Below are 23293 nucleotides of genomic sequence, written 5' to 3'. Positions count from 1 at the left end.
TCCATTTATTTCTGAAACTTGCTGCAAAAGTAAATGTTGTACATTCCCTTTAAACTGGCCTTTTCTCTGGAAAACAGGGCTGACTTTTAATCAAGTTATCACAAGTTAGACACACTGTTTGGCAAGTCATTCAGTCTAGTCAGTTAAGTGATGAGCTGTTCAGATGTTTTTATAAGTTTTTTATTGTACTTGTATATTTCATCTTTCCGTCTCTGGTGCTCATGCGCTGTTGGATGTTGTTTGAATTGAACAAATAAACAAATTTATAAACGAATGAACAATTGCTTTGGCTTGTATAATGTACTTGTGACGTGGCTTGTTACTTGACTTAATTGTGATTGACTCGTGGTTGACTCATGGCTTGACATTCAATTACAACTATGAGACCCTGCAGGCCATATGCGCCCGTGATCACATTATATTATGTTCGGCTGTCCTAGCTGATATTGATGGATGTCTAGCCTGGCCCTTATTACTGTGTGTGTGGGCAGGACAGAGTAAGACATCATCTTTGGGTACAGGCAAACAGAGGGTAGGAATTAGAGCCATATTGTTTAAAAGGGTCTATAGGTTTTTTATGCATAGTCTTGAGTTTTCATCCCCTGGCATTTAAGTTTTTAATTCTATGGTGCTAACATTTACATGCAATGTCTGTACAAATGTAAGTTAATATTGACGTACCCGGTACATGTACAGTGGTGTTATAAAAAAATGGGGTCCTTACTGTTGCTCTCTGGTACTCTTTTAGACTCCCAGTCAGGGATGTCAGAGGGCGAGTTTGAGAGCTTTGAAGATGCAGGCCATCGCACAGAAGAGCACAACATGAAGTACAAAGACCAAACCGAAAACGGCAACGCGGTGGACCTTGACGGACTTCCGGACAACCACGACCAATCCACAGAGGGAGAAGAAGAAGATGATATCAGCTACAACTCATCAGAGCATCATCATCCGGAGGTTGTGGGTGGAGATGAGGCAGAAGGACCACCAGAGGGGAGACTTGAGGATTCTGGGGAGACCATGGGAGGCGGGGAACCAGTGGTGAACGAGAAGCAACAGACAGTAATCAACATGCACCATGTGGATCTGATACTGGATAATATAGATGCAGAACTGAACGACATCATCAACAGGGTGAGCTATTGTGATGAAAACCAGTTGCAGAATATATAAAATATTACGATACATGTAAGCTTTTCGGACTCACTGTTTGAGAGAGCAACGTGTGTGGCAACAGTAATCTAGGAAAAAAGACAGCTTCTGCAGAGTAATCAGGCATGCAACTTTTCCTCGGATCTGCTGGTTTCCTCGTTTTTTACTTCTCATGAATGCCATTACAAATTGAAAAACGCTGTACAAAGTCTTGTGTGATTAGGAATGTCCTCGTTTTTTTCTTCAAATTTCCAGTTGTATGCCTGAGTAATACTAGGTTTTAACACTGTTTTGGTTGAGATAATAGTCAGTTGACTTACTGATATCTATCATATTTAGAAGAGTTTTCTTGTTAATCAAAAAATTGTGAGATTACTTTATAAGAAGAGAATTTTTCAGAGCACTGTCAAACGTCCACTATTTTGATTCAATTATCAAAAGAACATGATTCAATTATTTCCCTTTTCAAAAGTTGCAAGTGGGTTTCCCCATGTCTTTGTTAGTTCCATCCTCTATAATAAAAAAAGTTAAGCTCATTAGTAACTTTTCTTACCACAACTCTTTTAATCTTACAGTATGTTTGTAATTGAAAATTCTGATTTTCATCTCAAATCAGAGCCTTAATAGTGAGCACAGCGAGCACAGCTACCATGGTAACAGCAGCAGTTCTGGAACCAGTAGGCACAGTCAGAAGGCCTCCACATTGACAAGACAGGGACCAGAGTCCAGCAACAATGCAACAGCTGATGAAACGCTCGAAGGTACCGGTACATGTCATCTTGTAATTAGAGAGTACAGTACTATCTCGATAATGCAAACTCGGCTAACTGGAATATCTCAAAGTGATATTTCAAGCCTGTCAACAGGATAGGATATTATTATGTGAATACCCCCGTAACTCGAAATACCCGCATCGGTACGCCTGTTTAACTTGTTGTTGGGCCAGTCCACAAATTCGTCTTTTCACATGGGGAGGTAGCGTACACGGTGCTATTGTGAGCGGACTCCAGCCTGTAACTGCAACAAATCCTGGCCTTCCAGTTAGTCTGATCGCTACCGCTGGCCCAGTTGCAGCCCACATGCCGGCGGTCCAATCGCTGGCTCTTTGCAGTGGACAAGTGACTGCATTGGAAACGCGCGCCTGGCTTTCGAGTTAGCCTGATTTCTACCGCTGGCCCAGCATGCTCTCTTTTGATCAAATAGGACCGATCATGAGGCCACCCATCGGAAAACCCCGAGCGTGGTGGTTCGATGCTTCACGTGATCGCTAAGACTAAACATCAACAAACAACACCAAAGAACGTCTTGCTACATGAAGTAACACAATATTTGTGGTTTATTGTTATATTTATCCATAGAGCAGACACTTTTAGATTAATAAAAATATAAAATCTGAGCAAAGTGATGATTTGTGTTTGAAAAAATACATCATTAAAATCAATAGAAAGAAGGAATGACGGTGGGGCCAAACAATGTGTCCATTTCATAGCCAGGCATAGCAAGTTATGGTGAAAGACATTCATGTACATGCATAAACGTGATCGTAGAAAATCGGAAACTTTGCTTAACTTGAACGTCTTCCCTTGAGATTTGTCTTATCGAGATTTCACTGTACTAAACATCCCACTTACAGAATCTTAACTTTTTCTTATCACCAACTCTTAAAGAGTATTGAGAATTTTAGAACTTTTAACATACATTGTAAAATATATCTGTGGACAAAATCCAACCCAAACTCAATTTACATCGCATTCGACATTATCTTTCATTCAGCATTATCTTACAAATGGTGCATGCAGTGATGTGTTATAAGATCAGTGGTGGATCCAGGGGGTGCAAAGGGGGCGCCCCCTGCCAGTAATCTCTCTAGATCCGCCCTTGAAGATGTTGAATTTTAAGTGATGTGATCAGGATTTGAATCCAAATTTGTTTATTTTTTGTGTACGAAATTGTGGCACAGATAATTCAAAATCCTGTCGCTGATTCAGGCCATGACACGAAAACATTAAAACAAATTAACCCAGCATTGCCTTAATTATGGTCTCATTGCAGATGACAGTGCTTCAGACACTGGTCTAGGTACAGGAAGCCACCGGGGGGACTCTAGCCCCATACCCAATGGGGATCATGTCCGTCACGGGTCTGCTGTAGGAAAAATTTATATGAATGGAGAAGGAAAAGGGACAAAGCTAAAAAATGGCAGCAACAGATCCTTCAAGAAAAAGGGTAAGTTCTTTGCTTTCTGTATAATTAAAGATAATACACAACATTTTGCAAACGTCAAAAAACAAAACTATCAAATTGTTATGAAATACCTTACTTGATACCACATTTTGTAAATTATTTTAACGTTGAACAAAGAAATTGACTGGAGCAGGGTTTGAACATGTGACCTCCGGATTGCTGTTCCGGTGCTGCCAATAGAGCTATCCAGGTCCCCCATTTTGTCAATGTCTTTCTTCAAGGGACGCTAGTGCAGAAGCCTTCAACCGTTAATCGCCGGAACCATCAGAACCACCGGAATTGTAATCCTGCCATCGCAGGTACAAGTCAGTCAATGTCTCTCTGAGGTGAAAAATAACCTTATATGAGAAACTATCAGTCACTCCCGGGGGGGGGGGGGGGGGGGGGAATCCACCCGGATCTGCCACTGAATATAGTAAATGTTGGGAAAATGTTGGTGACTGACCAGTACCATGATAGTGCATGTGCACTCAAGTCACAAATACATTGTACTTCTGAAGATGATTGCTGTACACTGTGTGTTGCACCCTCATTAAGCTGGCTCATCCTGTACGCAAATTCAGACAGAAGCTTATGAGGCGTAATAGGATAAAAAAAAATTTGTGAACGTCATGTTGACGTCATGAGCCTGCCCTGGGCATGTAAAGTGCATGTAGCTTACAAATGTTACAGGTGTAAGATGTCTTTGGAACATTAATCCTGCTTGCTTAGGATTGCACATGAACATTTATGTTTTTTGTCCGGTTAAAAAGAAAGAAAAAAAAACGGACGGAGGACTTTTTCCAAGGGAGCTTTTTCATATGTAATCCAGCTCGCTATTTCAACTGTGTGTGTGATCTTGCACACGTGATGATTTCATGAAAATTGATGTCTTGAGTTTATTCTGAAGTTAAAATTTCCACATATCCCATTTAGGATACTGAACTTGCTTATTCTGTAGTGAACAGTTAATTCATATGTAATAAACGGTTTTTGTATTAATTTTCTAAGTTTCCAAGCGGCAAGCTTTAGTGGAATTCAGCGACGGTGACTCCATCTGTTCCGACGACGTCAGGATGAGAATGGAGGAGACTCTAAATCTTCAAGGTATCATGCTTTCTTAACAGCTGTGTAGTAAAGGCCATCAAAAAATCTAAATCACAAGTGAATCTCAAGTCAATTCACAAGTCCGGTAAAAAAAAAATAAAAAAAAATAAAAAATAAAAAAATGCCTTTGTCGCAGGTCATTTGGATAGCTTGTTACTTGACTTTGGACAGCATGACTTGTAATTGACTTGTGATGGACTTGTGATGGCCTTGACTACAACTCGGCTAGATGTGTTTTTTTTTCTGCAAAAAGCATTCATTGCATAATAAACTAACTTGCAATAATAATTACTAGTTGCCGCAGCAGTACTCATAAATTTAGTGGGTCAAATATACTAAAATTCAAGCTGCAAAAGAAGCATGCATTGCAAAAATCATTTTGAATGTAGATGTAGTAAAAGCTGCCGTTCATAAATACCTAAGACAATTTAGCCATTCCTATTATTCAAGAGCCCGTCGCATGGTCGGTTTTAAACGGTTGATAAAGACCGGCTGGCTGTCTTAAACACTTTTCCAGTATCACAAGAACGTGTGACTCCTATAATAATAATAATAATAATACCAAGCATTTGTATGGCACTCTACAAAGATCACAGCGCCTCACAATAAACAGCTTAAACAGTTACAGAAAATTACAAAGAAATTATATGCAAAAAACAACAATTGAAATCCGGTGCCTTTTAGTTACCATTTTATTGGTTGAACGTCCATTCACAATGCTCACACAGGCATGCGCAATACTACTAGTGATATCAGTATTTTATAGTCCTAAATTCACACTACACTGGTACAGCTGCCTTCTGCGACACATCGCGCAGGGGTGTTCCGAAAACATGAAGTAAAATAAATTGTTGAACAAAATTGTTCGAAATTTATAATTTTTGACTTGCTTTGACTTTTGGACCAAAAAACGTTTTGAATTTTTTTTTTACCGAAAAGGTATTTATGAATGGCTCGGGTAATTATCAGCATCCAGACTCCAACCGGTCTTAAACAGAGTATTTAAAACTGGCCAAGCACACATTTATTCCCGTATTTAAGGCCGAGTAAAAAAAGTTACGGGGGGGGGGGGTCCTCATGGGCTCTGAGCTTTGACCTATTTAAGAGCCAGACTTGTAGTGGACGGGACAACTAATTTTATTCTGAATGGGCACACTTGAGTGTCTTCAAGTACCCTCCCGATGGTCTCCTCCAAATCTCTCTTTCTTACCATCGAGGGCGCACTTGGGCACAACGCCAGAAAACTGAACAAAAATATGCAGAAAATTGTTTGCTTAGCAGTGCCATGAAATTTTTGAAGATTTAGGTAACATTTAATATCATGCATTGCTAACGTCTCTAACTGCAGCTTATTTAACACCCATCCCCCCTTCCCTCTCTTTGCCGATTTTTGTGTGTGCTACCACACAGATTCTGATACAGACGCACTGCCTTCACAGCATTCCCACAATCCTTCACATACCCACGATGCACTGCAAAAGCACAACAGGTCACTGCCTTCTTCGGCCACAGCATCAAACAGTACAAAGAGTTGGAACAGGCGGCGTGGGGTACCAGACGAGGCCAACGACAACAGGACTGAGGATTCAAGTCAAAGTGATGACAATCACGAAACGCAAGACATATCCTCGAGGATACAAGAGATGGTCTCGCTTGTTTTATCCGACTCAACCACCGATCCGCTTTTTGACGAAGCATCGTCACCAAACCTCAGCAACAATCACCAAAGTCAAAATCTTCCAAGGACGAATCACAATACTCAACGAACCACAGGCGCAATACGTTCCAGTGAGAACGGAAGAACCCACCAATCGTTGCCGCCAGATAGCAAGTCCTTCCTGGAGCATCGGCGAGCTGGCCGAGGCATCGACGCAGACTCCATAGCAACTGAGGATTTTGAGCACGTCTTCCAGACAAGCATTGTCACACATGACCCACCATCCACCACAAGCAGGAGCCCACTGAAAACCACACGCAATAATCCGTCCAATAGGAATGAAGCTAAAAGAATACCATCGGCTTCTCCGAAAAAGACTGACCATTTGACAGTCCCGGGGATGGGCAAAAGAGGAAAATCAAGGAGCAAGAAGAAACGGACAAACACCTTGCCAACTTCCAAACCCAGCGGTCTTCCAGAGTACATGTACCTCCGTAAAGGTGTAACAGAGAGCGACGTAGGCTCAGATTCTATCAGGACAGAGGATTATGAGGGTCATTTTGAGGTTGCAAGGGTAACGGGTAAGAACAGAGGTCTTAAAGGCATATATGATAATTTGCATTTACTCCAAAAGTAACTTACTTAATTACTATCAAAAACGTTACTTGGATTAAAGATCGTACTTGTACTAAGAAACACCCCGTGAAATTGTTCCGTCTGGCTTGTCGTCATTTAATTAGAAGGAATCATGAAATGTAGGTGATTTCCAACAATCAGTTAATTGAAGGATCGTTGAAAATAAAGAGTAAAATTAACAAAATCATGTTTCGTGATCAAAAGGTTGTACACGGTTTTTCAGTGTTCGTTCGAAAAATGTAACGCCACTCATTTGAAACTTCAACAGGTTAGGTTTTGAACATTCTTCTTTGGATTTTGAGTGATGTTATCATTGGAAACAAAATGAATGAAAACCAAACGATCCTGTATGCCTTTAAAACCAGTTTTTGATCTTAACAGTGTGAGTTAAACACACACGTTTACATGTTCCCTCTCAGTTTTAACCAAACTTGTTGTTTTAAGCTGATCATTAAGCATATCATTTCGCATCATATGCAGCTGTCCGGTTTTTTTAAAAAATAAGTCCTTTAGGCATGGCAACCATGGTAGAGAATTACCCTGGCTTGCTTGCCACGCTCTATATTAAGAAATATCAGCACTTGGAATCTGTCTTGCCTCGAGCTAGGCAGATGGCTACTTGTGTGATAAGGATCTATCGCATCGCTTTCACTGATCATAATAACATTTTTCATGCAGAAATTTGCCGTTTAGGAGCTCCCATTGGCAGTTTTAAGCAGCCATCATCTCGTGCATAGATTTACCGCACTACCATCATTTTGAGTGTATCATGTATTTTATTGCAGTCAAGTTGGCAATATTGAACTAACATTTGACAGAATTTCTTCATGGTTTGTCATCGTGGTTACTTATCCATGTGACATACCATTAAATCATTTCTTAACCAGGCATGCAACTTTTCCTCGGATCAGCTGATTTCCTCGTTTTGCACTTCACACCTTGCCATTCAAAATTGAAAATCACTGTACAAAGTCTTGTAAAGATTGGAGTTTCCTCGTTTTTTCTTTCTTTCAAGTTGCATGCCTGTTTAACTACCATTACATTGGGAACTTTTCTCATCAGTTTATACCATTACAAAGAGAATTTGAGAAGAGAAGACACTCTAAAAATTGAGCTTAGTGCTTTTTTGAGACTGTAGAAAGATGTGGGTTTTTTTTGATTGATAGGAAGATGGTCGGAGAAGCACTGCCGCTTTACTCAGAACTGTCTCCTTACTACTTAAAAGAAAAATTTGTGAAGGGTGCTACATCAAACCTTCCACAAGTTATTTTCCACCATGCAGGGTTTCAATTATTTTTAAGAAAATTGGAAAGATGTTCAAATTCTGTATAAACATCTAGTTTGTTTGTTATAACAAATAGCTTGCAGAAGTTTTGAAAGCCACCAAGAGAAGTTTGTTTTGTATTTTTTTTTTACCAGATCAGCACAACTCTCCAAAATATGCAAATTTCAGCAATATCCCCAGGAGCAGACATGCCCCCAATGTCCAGAGTGACCCCGAGTCTATCCAGACTGAGGAATATGAGCAGCGCTTCCGTTCCCTGATGGTCAAGCAGGTGGCCGGAGTGCCGGTCAAGAGTTTCGACCAGGTGACCATCGCCAGCGACCTGGAGTCTGTCGAGACGGGCATGGTGCACGAGAAGTTTCAGGAGGCTTTGAGGAAAGGTATCACAGTCGATCGTTTTGTACTGATCTTGTACATGTGTAGTGAGGTTAGGAACCTCATCAGGTTTTAAAGCTTGTGAGGTTCACACCTAAACAAGTAGACGCTGAGATGCTGTGAGTCGAGACAGAAAGGTAAATCAAAAGAAATTTAGCCAATATAAGTTTGTTCAATGCATGTGAGGCAAGCATTATAGCCACCTTGTGTTAGGTAATTGGAGAACCTCGCAAGATTAAGCACTTGTGAGGTTCACATTTCACAAGGTGTAGCTGAGATGCAGTCTGTTGTAAGCCGAGAAGGGCAGGGTACATCAAAAAGTTCAGGATGAGTGAGGAAGGTATCAATCTAAGTTTGTATGTGAGGTGCAGCACTTGCCACCTTGTGAGGTAATCATGGTAATTGACAAATTGAGGTAATTGAGGTACATGTAAAGGCAGCTCCGTCGCCAGTCCGAACATTAAGGGGGGCCATATAGTACCAACTAGGGGGCACACTGCATTAAAATCTACATAAATACACATGTATGGTGTTTGCTGATGGAGGAACCAATGGCCCCCCCCCCCCCCCCCCCCCCCCCTCTTGGCGATAGGTCTGGGTAAAGCAATGTGTGAGGCAAACATCTCATAAGGGATGCAGCACAGATGTTGCAAGTCAAGACAAGTACATTGCATCAAATGGTTGCAGGATATAAGAAAAGCAATCAGTTATGAGTCGACTATATTGTTTCCTTTTGTACTAGAAGTGGGATATACTACTCTTGCCATCTTTATAGATGGAGAGCCTCACGAGATTCATTCTTGTGAGGTTCACAATACCAAAAGAGCAGCAGAAATGCAAGTTGACTGCACCTCACAAATTACAGAACTCCAGACGCTGACATGATGATGATGCCTCTTGATAATTCTTGCCAACATTAGAAGGAGTCAACTTGAAAAAAATCTAACACCTTATACAAATGCTTAGCCTTTAATGCCAACAGGGAAGTTTTGTTTTTTTTGATTACGGAGCACTGGCTCCAAAAATATTAAGCCAGGACAATAACAAACTGACTCGCTCAAATATCAGCTCAGCTAAAATGTAGAAAATAAAAACAGTCCAAGTTTGAAATCTTTACATTTACATTGATGACAAGCTGAGGTTGTCCCTATATTTTTACGCCTGATGAAAACCCAAGCAATACCAAATTCAATCCACATTTGCTTTGGAAATATCACTGTGTTGAAGTTTGCAGTGTCAACTTCTTATTTTCGCATCTGTAGGTCCAGAGGTTCGAGTTTTCAATGAGTTTGGAGACCAGAGCGATCTGGATCCTTTGCAAATGGAGGAAGTGGAGAGGAAATTTCAAAAAATTCTTAGGAAGAAGAAGATAGAGAAAATGCGACATTCTAAAAAAGGTAAAAGAATAGTACAGTTTAAGGGTTGCAATAACTCCAGCCCCTGGGTTTTGCAGCTCGCTTCATCCCCGGAACTTTTATTCTTTAGGAGCCAGGTTTCACCCTTAACCAGTTCACCCTTAACCAGTTCGTGCCGGATGACGTGTACACACGCAAATGTTTTGCGGTATTCGGAAAGGATGACGGATAAACATGCAGGGAGCGAGGCCAGAAATATCTGTCAGCGACCCGCTCGCAGGGAGCGAGGCCGGAAATATGAATGTGCTGCCCGAGGGTCATGGCTACAACCTGCCTGGCTTGAGGTTGAGTGAAAATTAATCCTGCGCCTCGTTCAGTTCTTGTCAAAATAATCCCAGCACGAACTGGTTAATCAAGCAGCCTGTCCACTGGCAAAACCCACTTTTACAATATTGAATATGTGGGAATGTTTTAAGGGGCACCAAAGATCAGCATACTCTTGGTCAGTGAATGGATTCAGAGTTTTATCTCCCTTAAGGCTGGTTCATACTCAGCGCAATCGCGAACGCGAATTTGTGACGTCAGGGGGAGTATTCACGCTGCGAATTCGCAGACGTTGAGCACATTTCAACTCTGGCAAATTTCGCAGCAAATGCTTCGTGACGTCAAATTGGCAACGCATTCGCATTCGCATGAAGTATGAACCGGTCTTAATACAACCGGTCCGATCCCTGGAAGCTGTGGTCTATAGCTGCCGCGGTTGTAGAGGGCACAACCAACAAGATTAAATTAAAGCGAGTCATGAGAACTTTGGCACTATTCACCGAGAAATTCAGAGAATATCTCACACGCTCGCATTAGCTTGAATACAGCCAATTCACAAATATCAAATTCACGTTCAAGCATATTAGCCATGTAAGAAATCCTGACAGGTACCGGTGCCTATTCTCTCCTTGACGGAGAGAAGTAGTACTGGAAAAGTGTCTTGCCCAAGGACAATTGCATTTCTTGTTTTGCAGGCTGGACTCAAGCCCAAGATTTGCAGAATTACCGACAAAATCTTAAATTTTATTCTCTAGACAATTGGGCCACAGAACTCCCAAGTAATAGTTGGTAATCATAAAGTTGAAAAACGATTTGACATGAGAGGGATCTGAACCTGAGACATCCAGTACACCATACCGGTGCTCTACCAACTGAGCTATTCTGCCCTACATTGACGGTTTCCCACTTTTTCAGTGTCGTCGTTCAGGGGCATTTTCAAGTTTATAGATTGCAAGAATTTTCTCTGTAGCATTGCGTCTGAATCATTCTCATTGCAGATGGAGATACAGAAGACGATGTCACCAGTGATATGGACAGCGTACGGGCCATCCCCTCCAAGTCCGAGACTAGTAGTCCACCAAACAGACAGTCCAAGAACGGACGGAGCAAAGGCCACAGACATCACAATGGTAAGACCTTAGATGAATGTCACATGTTTCCCACTAGGGGTTTTATGGAGGGCAAAACATGCTCATGCAGCCCTGTTTCAGGTTTGGTACCCTGCTCAAATTTAATGAACATGCTTTTAACTGCATGCACAAGTACCCCCTCAACGGTAACCGTGAGAGAGAAAGCTGGTAGGGTTCACTGGAAGAGACCATTGAACCCATTGCTGATGGCATCTGGTGCTTAAGCGAAGACGCCTATTTACGTGCATTTGTACGTATACTTTCATCACCAACACATTGTTGTAAAAGTTGGTATCTTAACATTTCTACACAAAACCCCCTACACCGGGGTTTGTGTAGAAGATATCAGACGGTTATTTATTGCTCCCCATCACGCTCAATTAACTTCGCCCGCGACCGCAAGTTCCAATTTAAAGAACAAGTTAAGACAGTATGGAGGTACCAACTTTTACGACAACGTGCTGGTAATGTTTGTGCATGATGCATGAGTGTGCGGAAGAAGTAGGCCAATCAGACTACAGGAAAGGCAGTTCAGCAAAGGTGCATATAGAAACTAGTTTCATTTCAGGATCACATGTGATAGGTGTGGTTTCCAGTCAGTTGTCAGTGGTAACGAAGAGCCATCTAATGTTCATACACGGAGTCCATTTTGACCTAATCACTTCATATTTTACACCAGCTAACGCCGAAGGATGTGGTACTCACTATCTGGCAATGTAAACGTGATAGGCAAAATGATACAGATGTGGGTAAAGGTCGAAATGAGGGTTTTTGAGTGTAAGTGACACGGGGGAGATGAGGACCCTAATGTTGGATAAGGAAGAGTGGAAGGCGGTGACCAAGTCCCGAGATGGTGTAGCAATTAGTCTGCGCCCTCGCATCGCATCGCACCAAAGAGAATAACGTTTTTCATACAACATTGCTGCACTTCAATTGGACATTCCATTGACAAGTTACGGCTGTTTAAAGTTTGCATTTATCGACATGTCAACAAAGTAAAATAGAGAAAAAGGCCTTTAAGTTTTGAGTTTTGTATTCGTGAAAATGAAAGATGCCTATTGTTTTTCCTTAAAGATGTTTATACCCTGCGATTTTTGTACTATTCCTTAAAAACAAATGTAGTAGACATATGAAAGATAACATATGTCAATAAATCTGAAAATTGAAAAAAAGTCAAGTTTTTATCTTCACTACGATCTGTGCCCAATTCCATCTCATTTTGTAAGAACGCATCACATTTCACAGGGGCAGGAGATCAGTTAAATCATCCAGCTTTCCCCTACATGTAGTCTCGGGCGGTGGACCTGTATACACGTCAGCAAGTGGTTCCCATTGTTTTTTGTACACACCCTGTTTTGAACTTGAACTTGGCTATTGTACACGGCCTGTCGTCGTAGCAAAGATTGCTCCGTGGCGAGGCCTCAGAGTGTTGCATAATATTAAGTTATGGTGAGAAGTTTCATACAAATATTGCACAAATGACTCTCAAGAGTCAGTATGTGTGGCATTTGACTTAATTTAAAAAAATTGTCTTTTTCAAAAATGGTGTTTTTCGGCCAAAAATAATCCCGGCAGCAAGTGGTTAAGGTAATGACAGTGAAGGCTATGTTGGATTCTACATTTTTGTATCTCTGTCAGCTATTTGAAGTAGTGTGATCCGTGTTCGTAAAAGAATGCCCTCTACAGAGTCACACCATCTAAAAATTGAGTATTAAGTATCTATTTCAACCCTGCTGTTGTCCAGCATTGTCTCCTTGTAACAGTGCACCCTATCTGATGATGATGCACACACCTCCACCCCCCCCCCCCCCCCCCTTTCCATTTTGCAGAGGGCGAATGGTCGGAGCAAATCCTGGGCACCTTTTACCACAGACAGTCTGTGGATTTATAAGTGAGACGAAACTTCTATTTTGCAACGGGCGAACAAAACCCTGGTTACACGACTGCAACGTCCCGTTAACATACATGTGTCTTATCTAGTACGATACCGGTAGGTCATGTACAGCAAAACCCCAATACTGTCACAATGATTCTTGTGTGTTAGCTTCTTAGGATAAAGTGTATACTGCCCTCATTCTTAAGTTGCCTGTCTCTCCTGAAAATGCCCTCTTTGCCTTGATGGCGCCCTCTTGTGACATCAAACCTATTTTTGTGTCTTGCAGTGATATTCAGCAGTGTTTTGTGAGTCAGAGTTCTCTATTAGCAAGTTCTTAGGTAATCATTGATATTTGCTTGGTATACATGTAATGTACATGCACACCATGTTTTTCCCCCCATGTCGTAACAGATAGTGAATCGTGATTACTTTTTTGTTTACTCAAGAGAGTTCTGTTCTTGAAATCTAGAAGAAGAGCTACAGTAGTGTTTCTTTACCTAAGGACCAGAACTGAAAACAGATAAACACGCATTCTATTCTCGTACCCTCAGGCTAAGAAACTCATTTCCTGTGGAACGCTTGCCCCATGCAATGTGATCCGTGCGCGCAATCCGTCAAGACAGTTACAGGACTTGTAATTGTAACAGTTACGCTTACAGTACAGGACAGTCGAGCACACGTACATTTGTAAGAATGAAAATCCTTCTGCCCACGAGCAAATAAGTTCATCAGAACAGCAGGGACGGGATCACGACCGGACTTTCCGTCCCGGGAATCAAAATGAAACTTGCACTCATTGATCCCCCTGACTGGTCAATTACTCAAACTTGGAATGCAGTTTGCGGCATGTTTTTGATGTTTGAGTGAGATCAAGTTCCATCATGTCCACCGGATTACATTGCTACCAAGACTTTAAAGTAGAATCTTATCGATAGCATACTTGCACCCCTTTATTACATTGTATTGTATCCCTGGTCATACATAGAGTACAATGTACTTTTCGTAAGCTTGTTTTATTTCAGGTTCAGATTATGAAATTGCACATTTCTACATTACACCACGAAATGAACATAAAGTTGGACTTAAAAAAAAATTAATGACATCTTGTATGGTAGAACAAAAGCTTTCTAATGGTATGCCACGTTGATACTGGATATTTGGCCGGAACTGGCTTTCTTAAATGATACTAAGCCGGCACGGAGGTATGTACATTTATTACAAATCCTTGCTAAATAACACAACATCGAAACCTTACATGTATGTTTGAAAGGATTGATCCTATGAAAACACAACTTTCAACATTTTAAAGATGGCATCCAAGTACAACAACTGCACTCTTAATTTAAATGTGTCATACTTTGACACATTTAAATTAGACAAATCCAGGGGTTAAGATCGCGCAAGGCATGATGGGAAACAACATGGCGCCGCAAGATCATACCCATGGAAACGAGGTTGAATATCCTCCCACAGAGATCAGACTTGTGCACCTTGAGACTTTGACTCAGACTGTGTGTCGTTGGCCCGCTCTGTAGGAACTCCCTAAGGCAATTGATTGAACTTGACAAGGGTCATTCATTCTGGGAAAGCCATGTTCAGGCGATCAGAATTCAATTAAAGAACGAATCTTCTTTCGATGATTCCGGCTTAAATGACAAAAAGCCTTTGTAAAACACAGGAAGTTACATGCAGTGAAACAACAATATACAGTTACTGACATTGCTGTTACCTGTAAGTGACAAAGGTCTTTCAGGCTTGTCTGGACTTGAAGGATGCTTGTGGTTCGGTCATCCTTTCTGTTCCTTATCCAGGCGTGTAATAGGCTCTTGGATTTCACAGTATATGTTCCTTGTGAGAAAGGTCATGCCCATCTCGAGTTTGATTTTCCATGGAAATAGCTCCTCACAAAGTCTTAAGGGTTTCATTTTGCAGTTTCTATGTGAAATAGAATATCAGCAATGGATACCTGTGAATCGTGTTATTCACCTTTCCATTACAAATGTATTCAATCATGTAGGCCTACATGTGTAGTTTTGTCTTGGCACTTCCAATTTGAATGTGTGTAAATGAGTAAAATCGGGAGATTTTGCTTTCTTGGGTAGGTGGGAAAATTGCACATTGGCATTTAATTTGTACCCCTCACCCTGCAAACAGAGCGCTAGGATACGCTGCTCGCTTCACAGAATCTTGTGAAGGAAATGGGGATAGCATCCTGGGTAATTTATCATGACCTATGTATAAAGCATCTGGCTGCAGCTTTTCAAGACCACAGTCAGCCAATGTGCGTAAATGCTATCCAAAAACTTTCTCATAGAAATGCACACATTCCATACCGGATGTGATTTCTTTTTCATTGCGGACAATGTGGACAAATTTTGAGCACCGCAAAATGCATTCATTGACCGTTCGTGAATTCGAAATGGAGCCTGAGCAAGTGACGAGAATTACAAATTTACAACACAGATAAGTTTTGCAGATTTTCCTACATTATTACACTTTTCAACGAAAAAAAAAGAAGCATCTATGAATTGGAATAAAAGAGAAACGAGTCAGTCAGTCTTAACGGCCGTTTAAAACCTTGCAGAGTCATGCATGGCCGTGATGGTCACGCAAAATCTATCCAATCAGAGCGTGAATTCATCTGCATATCCCAGCGTCCTGTTTGCAGGGCGGGGGTACGAGCGAACGTTGGCATGTATGTTTATGTATTTATTAACGGTTACCATCCCTGCAAAGATGGTCATTGTGAAGACTTGTGTAAACCTGTGACATTATGCCAACATATACAGCTTCTTGCAAATGCGTGACCTTTTCATCGATTACGAGAATATGGACCTACTTTGAAGTGTTTTCTGTCTGTATTCAGAATTTGATTATGTCATAATAAAGTTCTTACGTGAGGCTGGCATATACTTACGGGCAGAGCTTTCAATCAAATTACTCAACCCATTTCCTTGCCCCTCACTGCTTTTGTTCGTTCAAACACGCATTTCTCTTTCTTTTTCTCTTCTCTTTTTGTTCTTTTTGCAATGACATAATTATTATTGAACGCCGTCTGACAAATATTTACGCACACACCATGAAGCAAATGAGGGCCCCGTTGACGTAGATTCAGAATTAAATAGGTGAATAACAAATTTCAGGTCAGATTTGCGAGTGAGTCGGTTAGCAGAGAATGGTGATGGTGAGCGCATAATTCTGTGGTTAACAGCCATGACATGGGGCTATGATACTGTACATTGTCAGCCGAAACGCAATCACTTAGGGCCTATAATTGTTTGAGTGACAGTGCTCCATCTTATCTCACTGAACTCATCACCCCATACCAGCCGAATCGTACCCTGCGTTCCAGTTCCGATACCAGAATCCTCACTAAACCCAAAACTCGTTCTTCAATCTCAACAAAAGGTTTTTATGCAGCTGCTCCAAACCTAAGCTTCCTTATGAAATCTGTCTTGCCACTTGCCTTACTGACTTTAAAACATTGCTTAAAACACATCACTTCCAGACTTAATTGCCCTGTAAGTTGTTGTTATTTCCCTTCATCGATTTGTATTATACACTTTAATTGTTTTCTTGTGTCGTGTTGTGATACCAGTTTGTGTAAGAACGCTATATAAGTGCCCTGATTATTACTATTATCTAAGCATGTGTGCATGCATTGGTTGGTCTCTGCAGATTCATGCTTAGCCCATTTAGCATGTTTCATGATCTGCATTTGGAATAATTTAGTATTCGGGTATTCAAATTTGGATTCAATCAAATTTTACAATATTTTCACCGCACTGATCAAATTTGACCTTTTGCCATTCTAAATTGAATATGCCATTTGGAAGCTAAATTGTCCGCCAATTGGGATGTGCGTGCGTCTGTCGAAAATTGACAATCAGGTTATAAAAATATCAAGAACATTGTGCATGCATCGATATTTGAAAGATTAAAAAAAAGATGTAATATCTTTCTCAGAAATCATGCTTGTAAAGAGACTCAACCAAAATGTGGCTTTTGACAAACAATAAAACTATTCAACTCAGTTACATGATTAAAATGATAAACTTTTTCTCCATTTCTTGAGTCGTATCAGAAAAGTGCTATTCAGATATTCGATGGGTGATCAAATATTTATATAATATTGGATGGCTTGGAGAGGTATACAAGACTGTATTGCACGAGCTATAACAATATTGCATGATATTGCAATATTGTTATAGCTAGTGCAAAATATTCTTGTATTCCCCCAAAAGTGGCCATCCAATATTCTTATTATTTATATTAGGCTGGTGATGACGTATCTGCAAGAAATAAAGTTCAGGACGCTGTCTTTATTTCTCAAATTTTGTCGATGTGGCGTGGACGCCTCCCACAGAGAAGTGATCGTGGCCAAGACTCATAAGGCCAAAAAAAAAAAAAAAAATAGTCGGTCTCTGGTCAGACCGAGGTTCTGGAATTGATGCGGCGACGCGGATTTATTTATTTTTTTTGGGGTGGCTTTTTTTTTTTTCCAAGCTTGAATTGTACAGACAAGGTGGGTACTATTTGCTTTTTTGTGTCCTCATCATACAATGGTGTCCTTTATAATTTGCCTTGGTGCCCTTTATCATTTGCCTTGATGCAATTTCCCCATTCCTTGGTGCTCCTTTATACAAAAATTTGAGGAGGTGCGGCAATAGAGGGCGCTGTTGTAGCTTCCGTGTTAATTTGAAGAAAAAAAAGAGGTTGACGCGCATGATTAAAATCGTCGCGCGCGCTGACCAGAGACCGAGTATTTTTTTTTTGGCCTAACATTAAATTGTAAAACTGTAAATGAGATACAAGAGCTGTTGGCACATGATAGCTGAAACTCATGTGGTCAGGAAAAGTCAGAATTCTGAAAATAACGCTTGCTGCCAATTTTTTGGGGGTTGATAAATATTTCATTTTCCATGCAAGATTTTCGATCTTGATCTTACAACCTCTTACACTGTTGTATATTTTTTTACAACAATTGAATTTCACTTCAGTTCATAGTGAAGCATTTGCAAAATATGGGTTAATTTAATATACCGGTGAAAATATATAGAACATGTTTACATAAATGTATATTTCATCTTGAAGGCAGATATTACATTTTACTTTTCCACGGAAACCTGATTAGAAAACCATCTTGTAACCAAGAACTCCGTCTAATCAGCTGGCCTGTCTGGAGCATGAACTAGGCCCTATATCAGGAAATCAATGTCGGGCCGTTCCTCATTAGCTCCTTCTGCTCGTGATTAGCTTGTCCTGGAATGCTTTATGCCAGCCCCATTAGGAAGGGAAAAAATCGCATTTGTATCAAAAATCTATTAAGGCCACACCGCGGTACTGTTTATTTTTCCAATCCGGAATTCTTCATCATTACGGCACATTGTACATTGCTGCTTTCACTTCTCAATCATCACTACGCACTCCTCTACTAGTACCGGACGTGGTATTCCATCTGGCAGAAATCAATTGACATTTTCTCTTTCTATTTCCATCCCCGTATCATTTTTCTTTATTTGAATTTCGTCTATTCTATATCTGGGATCCGTGTCTACTTAAAAAAATACTTCAACGCGGTTGATATTTTTCTCGCTACTCCTTTCTTTTGTCTTGATCCATGCTACCCCGGGCCCATTATCCCACAAATTGAATTTCCCTCAAAAGGACTGCTATAATTGCTCTCTCAAGCATGTTCGCCATCTACCGAAGAAAAAAAAGCTCAGATCTAACCGTCCCTGGCTGCTTTTTAAGATGCTCAAGGAACATTTGAGTTCTGTGGGATATGGCAATATCCTATCTGCTGATCTTTTGAGTCTGCTGGGGTTGAAAAAAACCCGGACATCGGAAGGCCATCTCGCTTTGCTACTTGAAGCCCATCGGCAGAGAGGAAGACCCAAGGTGCCTGGTAATAGCTGTGACTCTGTAGCAGCATCCCAACTCTTTTCCACGGCAGACTCGTCAAAAGCACACACCTGGCAGGGACAAACTGTCAGACACATCAGCGGCCGTTGGCGACAGACCTACCGGAGCGATTAGAATGCATCATTTCCGTTATTTGCAGAACAGCGGCCAACACCGCGGAAAATCCCTCTACGAACCGTGTATGTATATCATCAGATAAAATATTTTTATTTAAACCTTAATTGTAGATGTAAAAATGGGGGTAAGAAACCAAGTTTAACAGTTTTTCATTGATACAGTGTTGAAAAGTCTCTGGACTATTTTTGAAGCAGTTATGCATGTTGTGTATGATATTATAGTGTAGAAAAAAAGATCAAGACGATCAGTCAAACTCGAAGTAGTGATTTCTATCTTGTTCATCTTGACCAGGTTAGGCCTATAGTACCAGACATTGCTTACTTCACAAAAACTCCTGAGGCCCATTTTCTTAAGCTGTGCAACACCAAGATAATGTTCTAAGTACATTGAAGCCGAAATAATAGCTGAAAAAAAAGATTTCAATAAAAAGTGATACATATTTGTAATCGTACATGTTGCTACATTGTAAGGTTAAAATTAATTTCCCTCCATAATGATGGTTGACTGGTTCTCGGCAAACACATTTGCTGATAATGTTTGTTTTTTTTCAAAACTCAAAATTTCAATAAAAAAAATAGAGTGGTCTTGAGGAGAAGATGAAAAACTTTTGTCAAAAGCCAATTTGGGGCATGATTTCCTAAAATTTCTTCTGTAAAATTGGTCAAACATAAGTCATTCTGCTACCTCTTTTATATATTATTAATACATGTAAGTTCTGATGTGTCATTTTTTCAAAAACAAGCGCAGGCACTCACAAAACCTGATCGTCAGCCAACTAAGGCTGGTTTATCTTGTTCAGGGTATTTACAATATTTGAATATTTGCTTAAGTCCAAGTTAGAATAACTGAATACTAAATTAGTGCCCTAGCATGAGAAGCTGATTCAAATTAGGCTCTGAAGTGAACACGGAGAAATGACTTGAAAGTTTGAATAACAAATCAGGTGTTATTGTAAACCTGCAGAAGAAGAATAATAATGCGACTTACAGGTAGGGTATATCATTTGTTATTTGTGCATTTTTTTTAAGCTACAAAAGTGCTCAAAATCTATAGGTGCTTAACAACTAGCCTGATGAAGTTTTACCTCTGTGAATGCTGTATACTCTGAGAACACTATATATTCTAGTATCTCGGTTTCAGTTTAAAAGTTGCAGTGTCATGTCTTGAATTGCTCCTGAAACCAAGGTCCAAGACACGTTCTCATTCAGCGGATTGCAGCTACCGGTACGCAATGTCTCGCACTGAACTGACGAATAATAGCAATTGCACGCTCGTGTGCGTCGTGTCAACGCTTGCGCGCACCCATTCATGGATTAGCTGAATTACAAACCAACTAATAACGGAAATTTCCAAAAATTTGTCACTTGATGCATCTTCGGAAATGGCATTCGTTTAGTGTTTTCTTCAAAATGACAGCATGCCAGAAAGAATAATTCCAAAGGGAGTTTGGTGTCATTACTATCTATAAAACCAAGTAAGCTTTTCAACAATAGCCTTGTCAGTTACTTTTTGGATAGCTGCAAATGTTCTACTCTACATTTAATCCAGAGATTTAAATCACATGATGACTTCTACGGGAGACCTGATCTCATTGAACACAGAATGACGCACTCTGTATTTCAGCAATTTTATTGAGTGCTGTGAGCTGTCAGGATTCTTGTTTGATTGTCAGGGCTCTGAAGTTCACACAGTGTGAACTGTGATGTCCACAAAATTGAGTTAACTCTTGCGTGACAATTTAAAGAAACTGTTCAGAAGCTCAATATCCAAGTTTAAAATAAGGGAATAAATATGTGCTTGGCCGCAGGTACAGCTGGCTAGCGGCCTGCATGGTCGTGGATAATCGCCCGAGCCGACTTCCCATTCATAACCATACCTTTTCGGTCAAAACAATTTTACTTCATATTTTGTCAAACACTCTTCTGGCCATGTTTATGGTATTGTGCCTCATGCGCGTAGTGTTAAAAATCTCCTTATATGGAAATTGGTGCCTACACGGTGCTTACTGGGCAATGTGACGCAGAACACAGCGGTGTTGTACTTAGATTTTGGACATTTTTTCTTTGGATTGTGAGTGTTGTTATTATTCGAAACAAATAAAATGCATGAATAGCAAGTGATCCTACATGTATAAGCCTCTGAATAAGCTTGTTGCTCATAATACATGCTCACCATCTTCAGCCCTACAGTCAGATATACTCCTTGTATTGTTGAAAGCAAGATTTTTTCCCTCTCCATCATTCATTCTTCTCTGACCAAGTAATTATATTAAGGTACGGTGGCAAGCTCTCAAGATCTGTGAGGACATATGACCAATAATGTAATAGGTGATCCAAGACGCACTATGCATTAATTTACAGATAATGGGATTTGGTTTTGGAAATATGGGAGTGGGCTTGAGCTGCTTATGTTGGTTGGTTAGTGGGTGGTGGGTTGGTTTACGTTACCTGGCCGTATATTGTATTCAGCTTTGCTTCCGAAGGCCGGTTTTGATAACATTGATGTGCATGCGTCTAATTTGCATATTTTTACATATTTGAGATTACCCCATTCAGTTTCGTTCCTGTACTGTCGGGTTACCGGTACAGCCCGGGTGCGTGCATGAACGGTGCCATATTCATAGGTTAGCCGGATGCCATGGGTTGTACCATTTGTTCTTGTAGTTTGTCTATATTAAACCAAGCTCAAGACTTACAAGTACAAGTATAGCCATTGGCGTTCATGTGTTGTTAATTGTTAGACATTTACACGTACATATGCCTCCCTGAAAATGTGCAGATTTTCATTGTCATGATCTCGATTAATAACAAACACGCTCAATATATGGCTTTTGTGGATTTTTCATTATCCTCCAAGCTCATTTCTAGCATTAACATTTACATTCAGCAGATACATGTATGTTATCAGCCTTCAGGTGAAAGAGGAGTAATCCCAGATTGTCTTCATCTTGGATTGCGATCAAAATTGACACGTCAAAGCCTCTAGCATTGTGCCTGCAGTAATGAATGAAGACTGTCCACTCACTTCAATTTGGTTGAGTGTGATACGCGTACATGTACATGTCATTCCATGCCAAAATGGGTTGTCTTGTAAAGGCCGGTTCATACTTCATGTGAATGCGCATGCGAAGAGAACTTGACGTCACAAACATTTACAGTCGAAATGTGCTCAACTTTTGCGAATATGCAGTGGGAAAACTTACTTTGACATTCGCGCTGAGTATTAACCGGCCTAATACTGACTTTGAAGTAGACTTGGACGAAAGTTATTTTATAAATACACAAAACAGATATTAGATATATAACTCTATGTCGTTTAAAATGAATGCCAACTGTTCTCCATACTTTGGAATTGCAGTAAAACCAATACACCCAATAATGCTTTAATTTCATGTGTTTGCTGCTTGTGTGTTTCTGATCCTCCTTGTTTCGTTGAAGTTTTTGCAAGGTTAAAAAGACAGCAGCGCTTCTTTTGCGATTTGTATATTTCTGGTCACTCCTATTCAGTTTATGTAACTTTGAGCACATAATGAATTTCCTTTATTTGATGATAAAGTTAGAATCCCCATGATTTTTTTCCCTAGACAATGTCTACTACGTGTATGTTGTGTTTGTTTCATGCTTAAGCTGAATTTAGACTTGGCCCGAGTTAAGTTGGGCATTGCATTTGGTCTGTGCAGGATGTGTACAGGCCCACACAGTGAAGGGGTACATGTATACTCTATGGCTCTCGTTGCACCATGTTGATGATGGAATTCAGGGCTGGGTTGTGATGATAGTGTGTGTTGAGGATATTGTTTTAAGTCCGACTTGAGTCAAGTCTAAGCTGAATTAGGAGCATCCTATTTTTGATTTAAAAGCTGAATTGTAAAAGTGTATAACTTTCGCGTGGTCCGATTATTATTATTTTTTTTTCATTCACTGTCTCATTGGAAAGTTAACAAATGATCAATTTGATTTTGAAATTTATTCTTCAGGGTTCCACACCAAAAAAGCATGGTAACCCCTCTTGTAAAGTAATACAGATTTGATGGGATGCATACCTATGTTCCCCCATACCTAAGTTCCCCAATAACTATGTTCCGCAACCCTAAAGCTAACCCTAGCCCTAAGGATTTGGGGGAACTGAGGT

At 40.4% G+C, this 23293-nt stretch overlaps 1 protein-coding gene across 1 annotated transcript in view; it reads left to right on the top strand.

The window, feature by feature from the left end:
- LOC119730104 overlaps positions 1-23293 on the top strand; it is a 91558-nt gene that overhangs the window by 19752 nt on the left and 48513 nt on the right. Inside the window, exons 3-10 of the mRNA XM_038202887.1 lie at positions 749-1134; positions 1769-1913; positions 3205-3378; positions 4387-4482; positions 5893-6720; positions 8195-8440; positions 9698-9832; positions 11113-11244. Coding sequence (XP_038058815.1) covers positions 749-1134; positions 1769-1913; positions 3205-3378; positions 4387-4482; positions 5893-6720; positions 8195-8440; positions 9698-9832; positions 11113-11244 — 2142 coding nt within the window. The remainder of the gene's footprint in view (positions 1-748; positions 1135-1768; positions 1914-3204; positions 3379-4386; positions 4483-5892; positions 6721-8194; positions 8441-9697; positions 9833-11112; positions 11245-23293) is intronic.

The sequence above is a fragment of the Patiria miniata genome, unplaced genomic scaffold (assembly GCF_015706575.1).
Source record: "Patiria miniata isolate m_02_andy unplaced genomic scaffold, ASM1570657v1 HiC_scaffold_22, whole genome shotgun sequence".
NCBI lineage: Eukaryota > Metazoa > Echinodermata > Asteroidea > Valvatida > Asterinidae > Patiria > Patiria miniata.
Note: the sequence above shows the minus strand (reverse complement) of the source record. Positions and strands in the feature narration are given on the sequence as shown.